This window comes from Macrosteles quadrilineatus, unplaced genomic scaffold, assembly GCF_028750875.1.
Source record: "Macrosteles quadrilineatus isolate MER2022 unplaced genomic scaffold, UCM_ALF_1.0 Scaffold_4__1_contigs__length_99947679, whole genome shotgun sequence".
Taxonomy (NCBI): Eukaryota; Metazoa; Arthropoda; class Insecta; order Hemiptera; family Cicadellidae; genus Macrosteles; species Macrosteles quadrilineatus.
The window spans coordinates 36,258,553-36,280,373 of NW_026542597.1; the positions used below are offsets into that span (position 1 = coordinate 36,258,553).

Here is a 21,821-nt window from a genome sequence, read left to right on the forward strand (position 1 = left end):
GCATATACTATCATAAATATGCATGCTTTATGTGATTCACATATCGCAATCAATCGCTTGAGTTTAAAACAAACACTATATATTTTGGTCAGTATATTTTACAAAGCTTAAGGTTACGAAACAGTTGGCCATTTATTTACAGATTCGAACTAATTAGTTGCAAAGTACATCGTGTTTAATAAGTTAAGTTATAAATAAACCAATGGTTATTGATGGAAATTATTTATAAATACATTGCTTTTACAAAATATAACGACTGTTTAAAAGACTGTTATATCGTTTACAGTTAGTATTGCGACTGGGGGTCGCTGATAGCGCGATATTATGTTGAAATTCACCATCGACTCGCTGTGAAGCAGATAAGGTCAAATCTCTGTCAAAACATTATCAGTGTAAATAAAACAATACAGTGTTTAAATTATTCACAGTATAGTTTACTGGATTTATCATTAATTGTTTTTGTATTTTGTACGTTCGATAAAATGAAAACTAATCGTGACGTTAGTTAATTGTTATTTGTGTCTATAAACTGTAATAAGAGTTGAAAATAATGGTACAAGTCATAATTTGTACTACTGTACTGAAAATAGAACATGATAAAAATAAATATTGTATTCTATGTGATTTCAGTTTTAAGAACTTGAATTAGGATTTAGGCAAAGGCATACCTTTTTAAACGGTTTTTAGATTTTTTGCTTGGTACGAATTATAATCTTAATTAATCTAGTGAATTTGAATAAAATAAGTATTATGAAGATTCAACATAATTTAGCAGATTTCTAATCAAATCTTAGAGGTTTTGTGAAAATTAAATCTGAGAGAATTAAGTCAAAGTGAGGTAATTTATGATTGAATCTGACATAGATTAACTTATTATAAAACTTTTTAACTGTAAAATTGCTGATTTTCTCCCAAGAAATCTTTGAACATTTCTTGAGTAAGAAAATTATAACTAGTTAAAAAAGTTAAGCTTAACTAACATTTTAGCACATTTCTCCTCTGAATTATAATATTTTGAACTGTTTAAGTATTACAAAACGCATTCGAATACAATTGATTTATTTTTAAAATAATTTTATATTTTATTAATAGAACATAAGGTAACCTTTTTTGACTCGATATAAACATAGGAATTATACTTGTCAAATGAAAGAGGGTCGAAATTATAGTTTTGCCCTTGTCGTGAACGGTATTATTTGATTTAGGTAAGAAATAAAATGCAACTTAAAGACAAATTCAAATTCATTTAAATAACGATTTGTGTATACAATGCATTCGAATAGTAAAATAACAAGAGAAAATATGTTTACAAGTAACACCCTCTACTCCAGCTGCTTTTTATTTTAAAAGTTGTATATATTTTGTTTATAAAACTTTTTTACTGCCGATCATATGTTACATTTCATCACTAGGACGTAAAGTGACTCTTTTTGTCCGTGTGATGAATAATATTGTTCGTCATATAATATAATTATAATATTATAATAAAAATTATTTATGATTGATATTATCTTATTATAATTATAAAATATAATATAGTTATGGTACTAAGCTATAACTTCTTAAAACTACTTCCAGCTCGTTTTCAATTCTGCTAATGTAAATAAGCCGCTGCTAAGTTTTGATTCAATCATTTAGTCTTTTCCGATTGTTTTACAGTGCATTACACCATCGATATGGCAAACTATTGAAAATAATACAACAATCAGCTAATAACTTACCTGTTAAATCAATTGATAATTAATATCGATCCATGCGATTGGTATGATCAAATCTTTACAACTGTTTACAACAGCTGATTTCTACTCTTTAGGGACCAAAAAGGGTTTTTACTCCCTAGGTAGTAAAAATGCTACTTTAGACCCGCAAAACATGTATTAAAGCTGTTTTTGGTTCTGTAGTATGACGAAAATAATTATTTTAATCTTGATAAATATCTAGAAACATCCATTTTTGTATTTAGAAACACAAATCTGTATTTCGCTGACACCTTTTTTACGGAATATTATCAAAAGTGAAGTGCATGAGCAATGTCTGGCAGAACTGGAAGATAAATTTGTTTTGAATGTCATTCCAAGAGAGATGGATTGTGAGTGTGAATATTTCCCCGTAATGTTGGCAGTTTACGACTTGATAACAGCTGTGACAGAGTTTATTTATGTCAGCTGTTAGTATTCATGATAAAACCCGTACCTGTGTGTCTCTTCCAGTTTTATCTCTAGTTTAAATTTTGGATATACTGTCATGACAACGCTTTTAAAGGAGTTTATCGGATAAAATTGTCAAATTGAAAATAAAATAATTTATTTAGCAAGAATTCATTTACTTGTGAAAATCTAAAAAAAAAACTCGAACATTTTTATTCTTGGAGTAAATATTATGTTATAGTAAATAAGGATAAATTTGTAACCAAATGTTAAAGTTATATTCTATTAATTATAAGTATTATATCAACTAACTACAATAGTCATATTAAGTACTGAAGAACAGAACTTTTTGCAATAGATCATAATTTAATTTTAATGTGTGGTAACACTTACTGTCTACCTAATATTATTACATTGGCTTCAGCTCCAGTAATTTATTATGACATTTTGGCTACGGCCATTAGAATAGTATTATTTAATATATACAGCTATTCTCCTTTTTAAACATCGTTATGGTGAGTTTGCTTTTTCACGGTCAGTAAACAAAATGAGGGCAACGATTGCAAAAGTTTGAAAAGTAGATTTGTACATAAAAAAGGTAATACTATGTGGAAGACAATATATATTCCCACATCCTTTACGAAAATCGTTGAATATTTGTTTATATGTTCAAAAAATATTGTCATTTGTAAGCTCCCAAACAAGGTATGAACCAAAAGTATTTTAAAAATACCCCCTTCGCAGCAAACCTGCATACTAAGCGAATTTCCATTTACCCGGCTTGATTTCTACTAAAATATTCCCTATAAATTTTCAGATTTATTTCCTATTTAAATAACATTAATTTTAGTGAGTAGTTAGGTTTGCTGCTACGGGGAAGATGTTGAGGTGTGTTTTTTCAATTGAAATATTGATAGCTTAGTATGAAATAAGCCAAATTACCAAATTTGATTAAAATATATCCATAAACAAGCAAACTAGAACAGTTTATTTATTCTCCATAAGAATAACATGGGAATTTTAAATTTCCAATTTTTTAAATTTTCTCCGTAGTCAATGAACATTAAAAAAAAAAGTTCAATATACTAAATTATTTGTTTTTTTAAGCTCTTCAAAATAGTCTACAGAGAAATTTAGAAAATTAAAGTTTTTAGGGTCAAAAATGAGAAAAACCCATTTTTACTACATAAAACCCCCCATAAACCCCTGATCCCATGGTCCGATTATGCTGGTTCGCGAACTCGTTCGAATAAATGTAGGTTTACACGTTTGTACCAAATTTCATCAAAATCGGATCAATTTTGCTCGAGTTATCGCGCTAACGGACACATATATAAATATATATATATGAATTTGAACGGATGGTGTTTTTGGCCTCTGGGGACCTCAAAACAAAAAAGTAAATCGGTCCCGGGTCTAGGTCTTACCATGAGACCTACGGTAATAGCTTATTCCCTATATGGGAAATTCGCTAATAAAGACTTTTTTAGATTGCAGAGGGTTGACATGAAGGTTTTTCTACCTTGATCGTCATAGGTTATATGTAAATGTAATTAAATATTATGTGACGAATAAGAATACCATCAGTGATGATATTCAAGTATTCAACACGTTTTAAAGCCAAATATCATCTCTAGCCAGTCACACAGGTTATTGTGGAGCTGCTTGGTGCGTTAAAATAATTGTTATTTTAACAAAACAATAATTACTGTTGTTTCAGTGAAGCACTTAACTCTGTGTGTGAAAAAAGGGGAATCGATCTCAGCAATGTCAACGTGTACCTGGACTCGTACAAGACTCCATTGCCCATCCTCACAACGGAAACATCGTGGCTGGGGGGGAAACATATCCTCATCAAGGGTGAGTACCTCGGGTGAAAAGTGACTATTGGCTTTGGATTATTTACGTATTTATTTAAAAATCCAACCAAAATAAAAAGGTATACTAACTAATTTTTGTCCCAAACCCAAAGAGTAGGATCCTAATCCTAATCCTAATCCTAATGTGAAAACGGGTGTCTTAAAATAGAGGAAAGACGTTTAGTTGATGTTAGTTTAGTCTAACGTCCTGATTATGAAACAAGAATTAAATGATTTTTATATTTATATTAGAATTATAAAATGTTATGTTTATTAAATAAATGGCTGTATTTAGTGTTGTATACGAAAACCTTGTTGAATACAAGTGATAGATTTTTCCATCATGCGTAAACATTTTAGAGAGGACAATTAATTTACTAGGGTGACTTTAAGATGACTGAAAGTAACTTCAGTATATCCTGAGGAAACGAAGGACCCAAGTTAGGTAGATAACAGCTAGGAAGTACTAAAGAAGGACAAGCAGTTCCTGGATAGAAGAGATAAGACTGGGTCAATATGCAACCACCTTATCTTTTTCTTTTCCTCTCCCCTCTCTTCTCCCAACTCAATTATCCTATATCCTGCTTTCCCTTTCAAAGCCGTTTGCGGAACTCTCCTGTGTAAATAATGTGTAAAATAATAATCATGGATAGTCTACAATTGTTTAAAGGAAATAATTTAGATTAGTGTTAGGAATTATTTAGAGTAAAATACTAAAAAAATTGGGTAGATAACGGCAAGGAAGTAATAGAGAAGGGAGAGTCATGGATAGAAGAGATAAGACTGGGTCAATATGCAAGCCTTGTCGCTTCCTGTTCCTCTACACCCCTTCTTATTATTTCAACATACTTCCTGCTTTCACTTTCAAAGCAGTTTACGAAATAGCTGTTTATAGAGCATTGCGCTGAAAACACACTTGACATTCTATACGGTTAAAAGGAAATGATTTGGAACTTTTTTAAGATTAAAGGACATTAAGCAGATAACGCAAGGAGGTACTACGTGAGGAACATGGGGAAGAGTTTCTGGGTGATAGAGATAAGGTTGGGTCAATATCAAACCTGCTTATCGCTCCCCTTCCTCTTTCCCCCTTCTTAATTATTTTTACCTATATCCTACTTTCACTTTCAAAACTGTTTGCGAAGTTTGCACTTTCAAAATTGTTGGGAGGAGTTTTGAAATTAGATAGATAATGGCGAGGAACTACTAAAGAATGAAGAGTTCTTGGATGATAGAGATAAGGTTGGGTCAATATCTAACCACCGTATCGTTTCCCCTTTCTCTTCACCCCTTTTTAATTATTTTAACCTACATTCTGCTCTATTTTTACTTTCTCCTCCTATACCATAGTATATGGAGAAAGTATTGTTTTCGTCAAAATTTTCGAGTTTGAGTTTTGAGTGGATATATTCGTTTTGGGTCCCCCTGGACCCAAAAAAGTGGTTTTCGAAGTGATGTCTGTGTGTGTGTGTGTGTGTGTGTGTGTGTCTGTGTGTCTGGATGTGTACAGAGCTAGAGACTACACCTGTGGTCTGATTTTGATGAAATTTGGTATGTAGGTTCTAATTTATGGTATCTCCAGGCGTTTTTTTCATTTTTTTGAAATTTTGATTTTTAATGGGGATTTCCCCATAAAAACCCATAAAAAACCGGAAAAATAGAATTTTCTCAAAAATGGCCCGAACGATTTTGATAAAAATTTTGTATGTTGTAGCCCTTTAAATTCTTAACAAAATGGTACAAATCCCATTTCTGTAAAAATTACGGTTCAAAAGTTATGGTAAATTATGTTATTTTCCCATAAAACCCCCATAAAATAACGAAAAATTGGGTTTTAGACAATAATCCGGTTTTGATTTAACATACTATGTCATGGTCCTTACAATTTTGATAGTTATTTTTCATTTTTTATAAATTTTGATTTTTAATAGGGATTTTCCCATAAAATAACGGAAAAAAAGGATTTTCCCAAAAATGGAAGGATTTTGATAAAAATTTAGTATTTTTTAGTCCTTTATATTCTAAACAAAATGGTACAAATCCCATTTCTGTAAAAATTATTGTTCAAAAGTTATTGTAAATTATATTATTTTCCCATAAAAACCCCATAAAATAACGGAAAATAAGATTCTCCCTAAATTGGCTCAAACGATTTTGATAAAAATTTAGTACCTATGTTATAGTCCTTTTAATTCTGAAGAAAATGGTACAAATCCCATTTCCGTATATTTACTCTCACCGCTTACACATGATAAAGGTTGTTGACAAACTTAATGGAGAAAGTATGTGTCAGAATGCTGATACCGTTTATTTAAAGCCGTTTAGAACCCTTTTAAACCAATTCGACCAACGTACTTAGAATTCTTTAACGTTACATTTTGCTGTTCTTGAGCTACAATGTGAGTGGAGTGTTAAAGAGTGAAATAAACTTGGAGCTTAACTAACCAGGATGATGGGTCGGTTGGAAATATATAGATATATTTAGATGGAATAATTCAGCTTGAGGCGTATTAAAATAATTCAGCTTGAGGCGTATTAAAATAGAGACTATATTACGTGAATCTGGACATCTTTTTCAATATTTTATGAAGAAAAATAATTCATTAACCTTAGTATTTACTTAACGTAAAAATAACTAATAAGAAGATGTTTTATTACATTGATACATTTGTTTTTATCATGAGAAAAGATGGCTTGATTACGAGAAAGATTCCGAACAAGGCAATTACTATTTGAGTAAGGAGCCATAGTTTTACTATATACGATAAATTTCAATTACAGGGCAATTAAGATAAATTACTATTACGTTATAGTAGATTTAATTAAGCTGATACTCGTTTTTATGTTTACCTTAAATTTAGATTTTCTGGATGTACGTTAATGTAATTACCCGTTAAAGAAGCCATTGTAACTTGTACAATGAGAAAACATTGTTTTGTTAATTAATTCCAAATAGAAACAAAACACCCTGTGTTTGATCTACCCTTGTCCCTTCCATTCTAGACCAGCTTGAATCCATTAGATATAGTCCCCACCTGATCAAAACCGTATTTTGTTCAATTTGTTTATTATATATTAAGTGAAAATTTCCATTTATAAATAATTTGCCTAAATTAATACTTGTTTAAGCAACAGTTTACTTTAATTTTCATAACGCCATAGTATTTAGTTTTTTTTTCTAATATCAACCCAGCAGACGCACAGGCAGCACTTGCCTATGTCCCCTGATTTTCGTATAATTATTCAATTAGGTAATTTTTATTTCAGAATCCACAAATTAACTGCTAATAATGATTTTAATCTTATAAACCTCTAAATATCTTAAAACACTACTTTCTCCAATAATGCAGCCATATAAAAAAAACCTCCCACATAGGCATTGAATATTTTGATTCAAAAGGTATTCAAGATTGAAAATTTCCATAAACAAATTGAAACATATTTATACCTATACTTACCTGGATATATCTCCGGCCGAATTTGATTGTGTAAAAGTCACACAACAGTAGAGAATTTTCAACCACTGTCAAACAGAAGTGTCAATCTCTCTGCATTTTATCGAAATACTCTCTAATACGATTTGACAGTGATAGATTGATCAACACCGTTATTCACTACAGTATAAATATTAATATTTTGACGTCCATTTTTCAAACTGATAGTCAAGCAAAACGAAATATTATAGATTTTTTTTGTATTATTGTAAAAACTCAATTTTTTGGGTTCGTTATTAATAATATATAAGTATAAGTAATAATATGTTGACGCAATTAAGACTTGATAACGTGGTTATTTAGTCATTTTCTTTCAACTAAAAATAGTTTCCTTAAGTGTGAATATTACTCCCAAAAATGTTGCTTTTTGTAAATTTTTACTCCGTGCTTCACTTAAAAATTCTATATATAGTGAAGAACTGTACAACGTCTTTTAGTCTTTGTTTCAAAAGTGCTGCATTTAGCACGCCATAATGATGTATATTAGGGGTAGCTTTATCGTTGAGTATTATACGAATTTATATAATCATGTATTTACTTTCTATTTTATTTTATGTTGATAATTTTCATATTTTGTAATATTAGTCTATATATTTTTATGTGCTCACAATGTTGAAAATACGTAAATATTTTTTATTTTAATTCAGTTTAGAACGACATTATTCTAGTCTAAATCATTTTCGTTTATAACTTAAACCCGTTTTATCTTACTTGACAAAATCTCGGGGGTTGTTTCAGGTAAAGACGACCGACCCCAGCCTACATCCCAGAGGCCAAAGACCAAAGTTTCACAAGTCTCGCACTCCAGAAAGTCTTCAGGGGTGAGTTTTAGTGTAACTTTGCCGATCAGTCTTGTTGTGGATCAGTCCTCTGTGGGGAATAAGAGGGAAAGACTCGATATGTATTATAGTGACTGAGAGAAATGTTACGTTTCAGAAGTTTGGAAAAGTGAACTTTGAATACATAGAATATTATTTCTGAAAATGATTTTGTCAGATTATTTTGTAAAAATGGTATTTAAACTAAAGGTAATAACTACCCTCAAATAATATTCATTCGATACATAGGACTAGGAGTAATTCATACATTTTGAAAGGAAATGTATGCCTAGCCTACACCTAGTCTACTCAAAGTGTTTTTCTGTAATAAATTTATAATTTGTTCATTATTCAACTACAACTTGTACACCATAAAAGATAAATAGTTCTAAGATATTTTTAAAGCTCATTCAACAAAAGCAATGTGTGTGATCAATAATAGAAATATATTTGAAAGTAGATTTTATGTGAACATTTAAATTTAATCCATATCAAAATTCCTCAGAATGTCCTTAAAGTGTTTATTACTAGTAGGTTCACGTTTCGTGCCAGATGAAGTATTAGATCAAGCAATATTTCCCGGGAGAGAGTCACTTCATTATCTTTGCTTGTTAGGAACCTGGTACATTCAGCCTTGCTTTCCTTCCTAAATTATTCCGCTGTTGTGCCTTTAGCTAGTACATCTATGTACATACACTTGGACAATATCTAATTTAACTTGTTAACCGTGGTAGAAATCATCCTTTATATTCTGGAAAGAAAAACAGATTTCTCAAGGACATTTTAACAGTGTAAAAGCGCCATATCTGGTATAGTAACCATACTATATTTCTATAAATAGTATACAAGTCTGAAGATAACATTTAAATTATTTTTACGTAAGAAAAACTGCATTGTTTGAACCTCTCGCAACTGACTGGTGACAAATTTATAAATATTCGAACGATATTCAATACTTTATAATCACCTTAAGAAGGCGTGTATCGGTATTCTCCTTTTTGGATTTTAGTCTTGCATACAGAAGAATTAAAAAAAAAAATCATCATGCAAAATGGTGTGAATATTATCCTGGCTGCCTAAATGTGTGTTTTGTATCTCTAATAACCTAATATCCATTTGAGCTACAATCATGAACCTAAGAATGGTTAATATGTATTTTAAAGTCCAAGTGCGCATTAAGTTATGCGTTTCTAGATTTTATATTTATAAAATGGCGTATTTGAAAAACTTCAACTTAATATATCTCAATCTGTTTGACTTTTCAGGGATCTGTAATTTAGAAACGTAATACATGCGTGGTCTTTTTTTTCATATCTTGAATTCAGACAAATGTTTTTATGCCTTAGATTAAGATAAATTTTAGGCTGTTACGATTTTAGCAAAAATCATATGCAAACAGATATACATAGGCCTACAACTGTTTACTTTTTGTACATGATTATGGTTTTTAATGTATTTATTTTTTTATTCATTTACGGTATAACCATTTTGTCTAGAACATGGATTCAATCCAGCAAAAACTAGGTCAAAAACTCCAAAACAAGACAAAATCTTAAAAATTGAAGCATATTCATTGTAAAGTAAAAATACCTCTTTCTGTATTAAAGGACATTTGAGTATGATTAAAGTAGTGTAACATAAAGGCCTACATTTCTACCTCCCCCTCCCTCCCCCCCCCCCAGGTTTTGTATGACCCACTGAACTGTTAAATGCCACGAAACGGTTGCTTTGTTCTTTGTTTAGTATAATGGAAGCAGTTCCGTATAGTCTTGTTTTTTAAAAGAAATTTTTATTTGGGCTAAACTCGTCAAAGAAACATCTTTTGCGCCCTATTTTTTATTTTGTTCCTTTTGGTTCTGTTTCAGTAATAAAATATGGAATTGAGTTAAAAAAATAATAACAAATATTAAAAAAAATAAATTTCTATTTTGATTACTGCAAGCTAAAGGCTAAGGCAGTACCGATTCCGGGAGGAAATGAATGCACTTTTTATGATGACAAGTCTTGTTCTTATTTACTATGCAGTGAAAATTGGAGTAGTTAAAGAGTTAATTAATACGCACACTTAAATTGCATTATGCGTATAATGTTGGTTGGTTACATCAGTAATGACTGAGGATAGGCGTGAGGAAAAGACTGGTCGAAAAAGTGATGAGGTAATCGTTCCATCATAGGAAAAACCACGAGCCATTTTTTTAGAGATCACTTGATGGGCTATATGCATAACATAAACGTACAAAGATTAAAATGTCGTATTATGATGGTGCAATATGGGAGTATAATGCAAACAGTAATGGTGTGGATCTGTGCATACTAGATATGTGTGACACTCTGGCCTCGGATTGCTCAGTCTGGGGTGGGTCGATGAATATTATACACAGAGTGTTTATCCTTGATCAATAATTCAATAATTCTTCATGAAGAGGGGCGCCACCTAGTTTTTAAACTTCCTGGGATCCAAACTAGGAAATGTTCCAAGGAAAAGGAAAATTTAAAATAATTTCGAAAAACAAAATACTGAAAGGAATGGCAGAGGCTAAACCCTATAGTTAATTAATTTAAGTCCTTGGCTAAACACACTTTTCAGTAAAATCTACCAAGTGATATTAATTACTAAAATATTACAAAAATTGTCTTGATAATATGGCTTAAGATATCTGCTTATCTTTTGCTCAGATAAGAATGTTGATGCAAAATACTCTCTCACTAATTCCAGAAGTTAAAAGTAGATAATAGGGCAAGTTCAAATAAAATATCTTAAATAAATGTGGTTTCCAAGTTTAAATTCAAAAATTCAAATAAATCTTATAAATCTAAATTCAAATTGTATTTAAATAATTCTCAAAAATACTATAACTGTTTTATCTAATCAAGATAGGGCACACACCAGGTGATCTGAATGATAACTAGAATTTTCAATCACCACAAAATTATTTAATATTGAAGTAAAGTATGATATCTCAACAACAATTAATTGCCCTTTAATATTCAATATTCAATATTTGCAAAAGTAAATCCACTGAATTATACCTAACTTGTCGGCCGACACTAACTAATAGCAATAAACATAGAATTCCCACTTAAAACTAATTAGAATAATCCCTGAAAATGTACATAAGCAATAGCAAGTTAATTTAAATCATCTAAATATATACATATAATACAAAAGAGTGAAAATGAAATTGTCCTATCTGTGGTTTGAGTGCGTTGGTTAAGTCTGCGACGGTTAGGTGGAGCACGGTACACCCACAGGTTGACGAGTGAACACCAATGTCCAGAGAAGTAGTCCAACACGGTAAGTAGATGTCCCAAAAGGTAGAACTGAACCAGAAACTCAACAGTCTAGCACCGAAGACCACATCAGGGGAGGTAGGTAGCACCAAGTAATCACTAGGGTCCAAAAATTCCCTGTGCAAAACCCATACACATACTAGTACTCAGGTCTAATAATATAGTAGTCATGTTCCTAGTTAATTTTTGCTGGTAGTACACCATGTCCCAAACATGAATAACTCAACAAATCTTCACTAAATTGAATAAAGTTCATGAATGTTATAAAGTCTCCTCATTTAGGCATATAACTTTTCACATAACCTAACCTAAAACATGATATTTACATACAATGACAAAAGTGAAATGCTAAATATATTTAAATCAGTTCAAGTGAGTTTGAGTTTAAGATATAAGTTAAATTACAAAGTCCATGAGCTATAATTCAAAATATTTATCCAAAATAATGCAATTAGTTCTTGTATGGATCCCCTTCACTACTAGAATATGATTCACTCTCTAAATTAGCACCCAAAAATGTATCATAGGTTGCTTTAATTTAAGTTTAGACTCACTAGCTGCTAATATATTCAAATAAGTTCATGTACAATCATGGAAATGATAAACTCTAATGTTAACACTTTCGACAATTAATAATAACACATCTTACCCTATTAAACAGTTACATACATACTTACACACTTTGACATACATTGGTGAGACTTTGGAACGTTTATGTAAATCTTCACAAAATAATTCACTTTGTTTTACAGTTATAAATTTGCTAAATTAATTCATCATTTTGTCAGACTCAAAATTCACTGATAACATTGAACATTTAATTTAGTTGACTTTTCATTAAAACACATAATAAAACAATATTTTGGATCAAACTATATACAGCACTATTAATAAGAAATTGCAATTGAGCATTTTAAAATGTGGAAACTTCTATAATTAATTGCTTCAAATGTGATTCAGCCATAGTGTGCTGGTCTATGTGAAAATATGGATTGAGAGTTTTATACAAATACAACAACAGCTATTTACAGGAACATGATTATTAAACATTTATATTTACAGTATACTACAACATAATCGTTAACATTTTGAATAAAGAGACAAATTAAAAGATTTTAAGTAATCAGTTACCAGCTTTCATGTTTCATCCTCAAAACAGGTTTTAGTTGGCAAAGTTTTCCACTGTTACTAAGAAATAAATTGTACTGATCAAAAATACCATATAATTTGTGAATTCTACATCAACTACAATATTTATCAGACTAAATCTCTTTAAAATTAAAGTTAACAATATTAAATAATAATTCTTAAAATATTCCAAAGCCTCTACACTGCATGTCTAGCCAAGATTTCATCATGAACAGGTTACACTGAAATATATATATTTTAAAAGTTAAATTTAATAATTCATATGATTTCAAAATCAGTTAAAAATCAAATTAAAGTATTTACAAATATTCTCACCTCTGCCAATAAATCCCTAAAGGTGGTCAGGAGGGAAAGAATGATCCAAGTAGATAGCTTGCAATTGCTGACACTTCTTCAAAGCTTGCTGACTCCAAAATGGCTAACTTTTAACTTTAAACCACATAAATGTCGTCAATTTAGTTCTGGAAACTTCCACACTGTTCTTGTTCATGTATAACTTCAGTCCAGTTTGCAGGTTTTCTGCTATGAACATGTTTCAAAGGGGGAAGGAGTGGGGCGGACAAAGTTCAACTCAAATCCTGAGTTATGGACTTTCCTTAGTGCCTGCAGAACTTTATTGGCAAAACCAATGTTTAAATGTAACAATTGTGGTATCCCTCATGGAAAGGAGCTCCTAAAATACCATGAATGTGTTGTATGATCATGGCCAGTGATCATGTTGGGAAACTGTGGCAATTATTAATTTAAATGGTTACAACACTCCCCCGCCTAAAGAAATTTTCCTAAAATTTCTCCAAATCTGTGAAGACTGAAGTCATAACATCCTGAATCAGTTGACGTATCTCTTCAAATCATTGACATGCCAATTTCCTGCACTTCTTCCATGAAGATCTTCCAGGCTGTATACCAGATTTGAAACTTTCTTCTCAATTCTGAATGGTCCAACGAATCTAGGAGTCAGTTTAGCCGAGAATCCTGCAGCAGCATTTGACTGAGCGAAGTTCCTCTTCAGTACCAGGTCATCAACTTTGAATTCCTGAGGTCTTCTTCGAAGATTGTAACGTTGACTATTCTTCTCATGTGCTCTGATCATTCTATCCTTGATGTCCTTGAAGATGTCTTGAAGCTCTTGAAGTCTTCTGCCGTATTTCCCACAATCCTCAATCAGTGGCATTTGATCACAATTCAGATCTACCCCATCTCCTGAAGCAGATAGCTCACGTCCAAAATTAAGATATGCCGGTGAAAATCCCGTGACCTCATGGACGCCAGTTCTCAGTGCGTATCCTATTTGAGCCAAATGTTTGTCCCACTCCCTGTGGTTGTCTCCCACATAGGCACGCAACATGGTGATCACATTCCGATTTACCCTTTCCGTAGGATTTGATTGGGGGTGTCTACTTGGAGTGTATAGAATCTTACATCTGTAGCTTGTTGCCAAATTCTTCACTGGAGCCCCAGTAAACTCTGATCCATTATCAAAGACTAAATATTTGGGTACTCCATACACCAAAAATATATCTTCTTCGAGATGTTGCGCTACAGCCCTTGCTGTGGCTGCCCTAAGAGGCACCAGAACTGAATATTTTGTGAAGGTATCAGTCATGACCAAAATATATTTAAATCCTTTAGTGGATCTGGGGAACGGACCCATAAGGTCTGCAGCAACCATTTTCCAAGGTTCATCAATCCCACGTCGCTCACCCATCAATCCAGCTGGCAAATTTTGATCATACTTAATAGTTTGACATACTTTACACCGAGAAACATAATTGGCAGCATCCGCTTTCATTTTGGGCCAGTAATACTTCAATTGGAGTCTTTTGTAGGTCTTGAAGATCCCGGGGTGTCCTGCTGTAGGATGATCATGGCATTCCTCCAACGCTGAAGCTCGAGTATCTTTGGGTAGTACCAATTTCCATGACTGAAGATCGTCTTCTTCTGAAAGGCCTACGCTGTCATTGACTTTCCTCCACAGTTGGTGATCTCTGACTCTCCATTGTAGATATTTTTGGCCTTCAGATCTAACATTGTTGATCATCTTAACATACCATTTATCTTTGACCTCTACAGGCACAACCACATCACAATGAAAATTGTTGTCTGGCTCCACTGCTGCTGATCTTGATAGCAAATCAGGGACCACGTTCTCTTTTCCCTTGCGATGTATCAGATCGAAATCATAAGGCTGGAGCCTCAAGGCCCACCTAGCCAGTCTGCCTTGTGGATCTCGTAGGTTGAACAACCATAACAAGCTGTAGTGATCTGTTATCACTTTAAACTTGGTACCTTCTACATAGGGTCGGAAGCGCTCGACTGACCAAATAACAGCCAGGCATTCTCGTTCAGTGGCGGAATAATTTTGCTCTTGCTTGCTTAGAGTCCGACTAGCATAAGCTACCACAACCTCTCCGGTCTCAGTCTCTTGGCTCAAAACAGCGCCCACGCCCACTGCAGAGGCATCACAGGATATGACAAAGGGCTTAGTAAAATCAGGACAAGACAAAATCGGTGATGTGACTAGACAAGATCTGATGTCCAAGAAGGCACTCTGGGCCGCCTCGGTCCAAACAAATTTAGCTCGCTTCTTCAGTAGCGAAGTGAGGGGATAAAGACGGGAAGCGAAATCTGGGATAAACCGCCTATACCAAGAGGCAGTACCACAGAACTGGCGTACCTCCTTTTGGTTCTTGGGCACTGGTAGGTCAATGATGGCCTTTACTTTCTCTGGGTCCACCCTAAGACCCTTTTCGCTGACTACATATCCAAGATATTTAAGCTCTGGGCGGCAGAATTGGCACTTTTCCTTGTTCAACGTAACCTTTGCCTCTCGGATTCTCTTCAAAATTTCAGACAAAACCTCAATGTGTTTCTCAAAAGTAGGGGTGATAGCAATTATATCATCTAGATACACAAAACAATATGGTTCTAAGTCCGCACCTAGGACATTATCAACAAACCTTTGCCAGGTTGCAGGGGCATTACTCAGTCCCATTGGCATAGTAACAAAATGGAATAGGCCGCGACCAGGAACCGTGAAAGCTGTTTTTTCTCGACTGGAGTTGTCTAAGGGAATCTGCCAGAACGCACTCTTAATGTCTAAGCTAGATAGGTAGCGAGCATCACGTAACCTGTCCAAAATAGTCGTTACTTGTGGAAGAGGATAAGCATCCTTCTTTGAGACGGAATTCAATTTTTTGAAATTCACACAAACTCTTTTAGACCCATCTGGTTTATCAACTAGCAAAATTGGGGATGACCAGTCGCTGTTTGATGGTTCTACCACACCCAATTGCAGCATCTTGTCCAACTCATCACTGACCATCTTTTGGCGGGCGGGTGACATTGGATAGTATCTTTGTTTCACCGCAGGTGCATCTCCTGTGTTGATAGTGTGAAACACCTTGTCAGTTCTCCCTAATGCTGGTTGAGGCACACTGAAATACTGGTCGATTAACTTGTTCAGCTGAGTTTTTTGATCTGGAGAAAGATGATCTTCACCCTGAATCCCACTACTAACTGAGCTACAATAAGATGTTGACATAACATTTGAAAATTCCCATCTTCTATGATGAAGATCTGCTACTATATGGAACTTCTCCCAGAAATCTATTCCCAAAAGTAAATTATGGCTAAGGGTAGGCACATAGAATACATCCAGGTACTTGGTCTGTCCTTTGAGTGTAATTGGTAGAACTACTATTCCAGCTATAGCATGCTTCTTCGAATCTGCAGTTTCTACAAAGGTATTATTAGCAACATGAAGTTTTCCTGGAAAACCATTAAAAATCCAATCTCCATCTTTACCTAAAATGGTGCGAGATGCACCAGAATCTAACAGAGCACGTATTTTGCGACCAAAAACTCTGACATCTAAATATGGTCGAGAATCACCCCCTACAGATTCAATAACAAAGTCAACCCTAGCTGGCTTGGAACAAGTATCCTTGGTTGGCACTGCCTTATCATTGTTTGGGGAGACAGCGTTTATTTGAGAGCTGGCTCCCCGACTCGGGCGTTTTTTGGACTGCAAAAGGTACACACTGTCTTTTTGACATTTTTAGCCCCGCAGCCATAACAAAACACAGTTCTAGGTTTACTACAGCTATGTTGATTATGTCCTTCTTCAGAACAATTCCAACATTTCATTTTTGAAAACTTCTGTGGATTTCTTGGGTGGGATACTTCTGCTACTCGTTGTTTGACTACTGTGGACTTCCTATATGCAAGATCAGGCTCTAGTATTGAAGCGGAGCTAGACATGGACTGACTGTTGGCTGCCCTAAGACGACCTAACTCTGCTTTCCTTCCCAGGGTTCTCAGTTGGCTTATAGAGACTATTGGGAATAAACACAACTTTTCTTGAAGATAGCGATTAAGATTTTTAAGCATTTGCTTCAAACGAATCTCTTCTCCCGTAGGCATGGATAAGCGGCTGTAGAGTCCTTCCATTGAAGCGATGTACAAGTCGATTGTTTCTTGGTCCCCTTGTCTGCGATTCATAATTTCTTGTGATAACATGTCATCATAGTCCGGGGTTTGGAAGACCTCTTTCATCTCCTGACAAAGCTCTGCCCAACTTGTGATTCTTCCCACTGTAGATCTGTACCAAATCAAGGCACTCCCAGAAAATAAATCCACTGCCGACTTAAACAGTTGTACTTCAGTCAGCCCCCTGGCTCGACGTAGTTCTTCAACACGCTGCAAGAAGCTACCAATACTCTGGCCGGAACTGTTGGAAAACTGAAGGCCCCATTTATAGACAGGAACGAATCCAGTTTTATACAAATTACAACTGTCTTCTTCACTAGAGTTATTCTTTCCCTTATCTAAATTTGAAGTCAAGGATCCAATCTTTTTGTCAAAAGTGAACTGCTCCCGAGAACCTAAATTATGAGGCGAACTCCCTGTCGGAGGTTTGAGATTGTTTCCTTCATTTATTCCCAAACTTGTCTTCAATTCCATCTCATTTAGGACCACAGGACCATCTGGTTTGTTCAACTCGGTTTCATTAGAGTTCCCACCTAGTGCAGCTGTTGGATCAGGCCCTTTGAATTCATCTATAAGTTTCCTAGTCCGAGCCATTAAATCTGTTTTAATTTCTTCCTTATCTGAGTCCACTGAAGCAGCCAAAGGAATCCTCTCAACTCTGGAGTACAAGTGCCAGAGTCTAGCAACAATTCTTTGATACTCATTATCCTTAAAAGTCCCCTCATAATTTTCAACAAGTGACGACAAATCTTGTAATTTCTCGTTGCAAATCTCAAATTCCAACTCGGCATCCAGAGAATTGACACAAGCCGCCACCACTTCTGTATTTGATCTAAAGCAGTGTGACAGTTTTTTCCTGTTGTCTGCAGCCTTACCCTCTGTTGAGACATTCCTAATCCTTAGCTCATATTCTACTTCCGTTGCTCTTAAATGATAAGCAGTCATGTTGATAGCTGACACAAGATTAAACAATGAGACTCCAATGCTCATTCGCCACCAAATTAAACTAAGGCTAAATATTCCATTCAGAACCACAAAATGTTTCCCTGTTGCTTCTGTTGTCCCAAATCAACAATTAATTTCAGATAAATATACCAAACAACCATAAATAATAAAACCAGTGATGATATTAGCCAAGAATTTTCAAAGTCCAGAGTCCAATTTTTTGTTTTCTTGTAGACCAATAATACTAAACAAACAGTATTGCCAAATACAAACACATAAATTGCTCAGGCCCCACGTTGGGCGCCATTTGTGACACTCTGGCCTCGGATTGCTCAGTCTGGGGTGGGTCGATGAATATTATACACAGAGTGTTTATCCTTGATCAATAATTCAATAATTCTTCATGAAGAGGGGCGCCACCTAGTTTTTAAACTTCCTGGGATCCAAACTAGGAAATGTTCCAAGGAAAAGGAAAATTTAATAATTCATATGATTTCAAAATCAGTTAAAAATCAAATTAAAGTATTTACAAATATTCTCACCTCTGCCAATAAATCCCTAAAGGTGGTCAGGAGGGAAAGAATGATCCAAGTAGATAGCTTGCAATTGCTGACACTTCTTCAAAGCTTGCTGACTCCAAAATGGCTAACTTTTAACTTTAAACCACATAAATGTCGTCAATTTAGTTCTGGAAACTTCCACACTGTTCTTGTTCATGTATAACTTCAGTCCAGTTTGCAGGTTTTCTGCTATGAACATGTTTCAAAGGGGGAAGGAGTGGGGCGGACAAAGTTCAACTCAAATCCTGAGTTATGGACTTTCCTTAGTGCCTGCAGAACTTTATTGGCAAAACCAATGTTTAAATGTAACAATTGTGGTATCCCTCATGGAAAGGAGCTCCTAAAATACCATGAATGTGTTGTATGATCATGGCCAGTGATCATGTTGGGAAACTGTGGCAATTATTAATTTAAATGGTTACATATGTATCTAGTTTAATATATTTCTGGTTTTACAACTAAGTGCCAAGCATTTATAAAAAAAAGGTTTTACAATTTACTCAAAGAATTTTTTTTGCAGTACTTTTCACAATTTTTAAATGACCCATATGAGCCAGTCTCTTCGCACTGGCTCTGTTCATGTAGACTCTTTCCTCGTAATGCTATTATTACTGGTGATTTGTATTGTATTCTCTTTGCCTTTCACATTTAAATACATTAGCTATATCTAAAGGTTAAGTTTTAGTTTTATATTTATATTTGTGTTGGCCATAGATAAATAATAACATATACAGTATTTTGTCGTATTTATCTATACTATAATAACATTGAGGCGGTGTCTGTCTGTTTGTCTGTCTGGGTAGTTGTCACGACTAACATACTAAACAAATATACCCAAAATTAACCACAAATGTGGTCCATACATCTAGGAACGACATAGGCCTATTAACTTCTTTGAGTTCCCCTCGTGGATGTCCAAAGTTTTGAGATGAGGTTTTCTTAAGTCCTAACCCACCACCATAGGATTGGATTTTCCTATTGATGGTATCCATGGCAGAATGAGAAAACTCATTATGTTTATCTTTGCTTTGACATTTTAATGAAAACAAGAAGAACTGCCAAATGTTCATTTCAGAATTTCAGACAGCTGATCTAAAGAAATGAAATATATTTTAGACAACAATCGTGGTAGGATTATTTAATTTAAAACTTTATCGTCAATGATTATACAACTGATTTTTCTTCCCGTTGCGAAGCATGGGTACAGCAGCTAGTAAGAAATAAAAACATTTCAATCATTAATCTAATATAGGTAGTTTGTAGGTCCAAGGTCGTATACGTAATAGGTATCAAATGAAGGTACAACATGTAAACTCATTGTTTGCAGTACCGGGCTCGAAGTGGAAGGTTCTTCAGCGCTAGCACTGAGGAGGCCGCGGCGGAGGGACCCGACCCAGCAGTCAAAACGAACAAGTCTTCTAAACAGAGGTGGAGTGGACTGTTCGGCAACACTAAGGTATGAAAAATATATAAACATTAATATACAGCATGGATATCCTTTGATACTAGACGTCTTTTATCTTCCTTCTCCAAAATAAACGGTAAAATGGTCTAAATCCGAGTAATTTGTATTCAAAGCGTTAAGGTATTTTCATAATCCGATTAGTTTTCAGATGAACGGTCCAATTAATTAAGTTTGTTATTGTTGGTTAACCTCTTGACGTTATACAATCAAAGACCATTGGATCCTTGAATTACTATCCTTGATAATACAATAAGTAATGAATTTTGATTTGGATTAGATGAGATACCCAACTGTATTTTATCCAAACCGAACTTACAGAACTAGATGATATCAAATAGTAACCTCTGCATTGAACAACCTAAATATTTTGGCCAAAATTGTAGTATGCTAGAGCTAGAGTTAAGTTTTTTGAAATGCTACAAAATAAGGAACAACCCAAATGAAACGAATAAAAAATATTATTTTGCCTTTAAATAATTTGGAACCAAGGACAAATTTTTAAATCTTTTACCTTTCTTTTTCAAGTACACAGTAAAATTGTCTAAATTCGATTGATGTGTATTAAAAACGTTGAGACTCAAAACTGCCTTTAAAAAATTAGAAGCTCCAAGAAGGGTTTTATATCAAAAGGAAAAGTTCTTTTCAAAATTCATAGCCGCTCTATGAAAGTCATCATTGATCTCAAGATAAAATGTGGTTAATCGTGGTGACGAAGTAGAAGTAAGAATTAAGTTAGATAATTTTAATAAATCAAATTATTTGGAGGCATTTCTTTGATTTTTTTATTCGAATTACTTTATCATACCAACAGGATACGAAAATGGAGGCACTTGTGGAGCATCTCAACAATTACAGCAAACACGGCATTCCTCAACTCCCCAACGCGGACGAGGATTTGGAAGAGGGTGAGTAACTCTTAAGTGATTTACAATCTGATGAGTGATAGCATTACCTCTACCCAGGCTATATGACATGTCCCCACCAAACAGACCACTACTGTACCTATAGCCCATCTTAGTGCATTCAGCCACTGAAAACATAAGAGTAGTATGTTTTCTGTGATTCAGCTTATTGAATCATCACTAAAAGCAACGGTTCTTAGCACAAGTTGACGTGAAATACGTTCCAACTTAATTTTACACTACCTAACCCGATAATTAGGCGTATTTTAACCTAACTGAATTCACCAAATAAATCGAAAGCACACATGCAACACTGACAAGATTATTGAAAGGAGTAATCTTTTGTTGCATAAATAACTATCTTTTTATAACTTAATGTAGTAGAGCTTCGTTAAAACTATCATAAAAGTAACTTAAATAGTATGTTTAACCTATTATAAAATCTGACTCAGTATAAGGCTGAGAAGATATTATATGTAACTTAATACTTTCTTATTAAATGGCGACCATACAAAGTGGATATTTTAAGTATGAATGGAGATGAGTGTAGAATGAGTGGCGCGAACTTGTAGTCTTGTTAGTGACTAAGGCCGACATTCCTTAGACACAGCTGTTGATTAATAGCCCATACAGCTAAAGGCAAATAGGGACCTACAGTTTATAGTGGAATCCGAACCACATTTTTGCCTTGGTATATACG

At 34.1% G+C, this 21,821-nt stretch overlaps 1 protein-coding gene across 2 annotated transcripts in view; it reads left to right on the forward strand.

Annotated features, from left to right (window-relative positions):
- Window positions 1-21,821, forward strand: part of LOC128991506 (pleckstrin homology domain-containing family G member 5-like) — a 263,086-nt gene that overhangs the window by 194,846 nt on the left and 46,419 nt on the right. For both annotated transcript variants that reach the window (XM_054414443.1, XM_054414444.1), the window contains 4 exons: window positions 3,868-4,007; window positions 8,239-8,321; window positions 20,082-20,210; window positions 21,031-21,124. In XM_054414443.1, coding sequence (XP_054270418.1) covers window positions 3,868-4,007; window positions 8,239-8,321; window positions 20,082-20,210; window positions 21,031-21,124 — 446 coding nt within the window. The remainder of the gene's footprint in view (window positions 1-3,867; window positions 4,008-8,238; window positions 8,322-20,081; window positions 20,211-21,030; window positions 21,125-21,821) is intronic.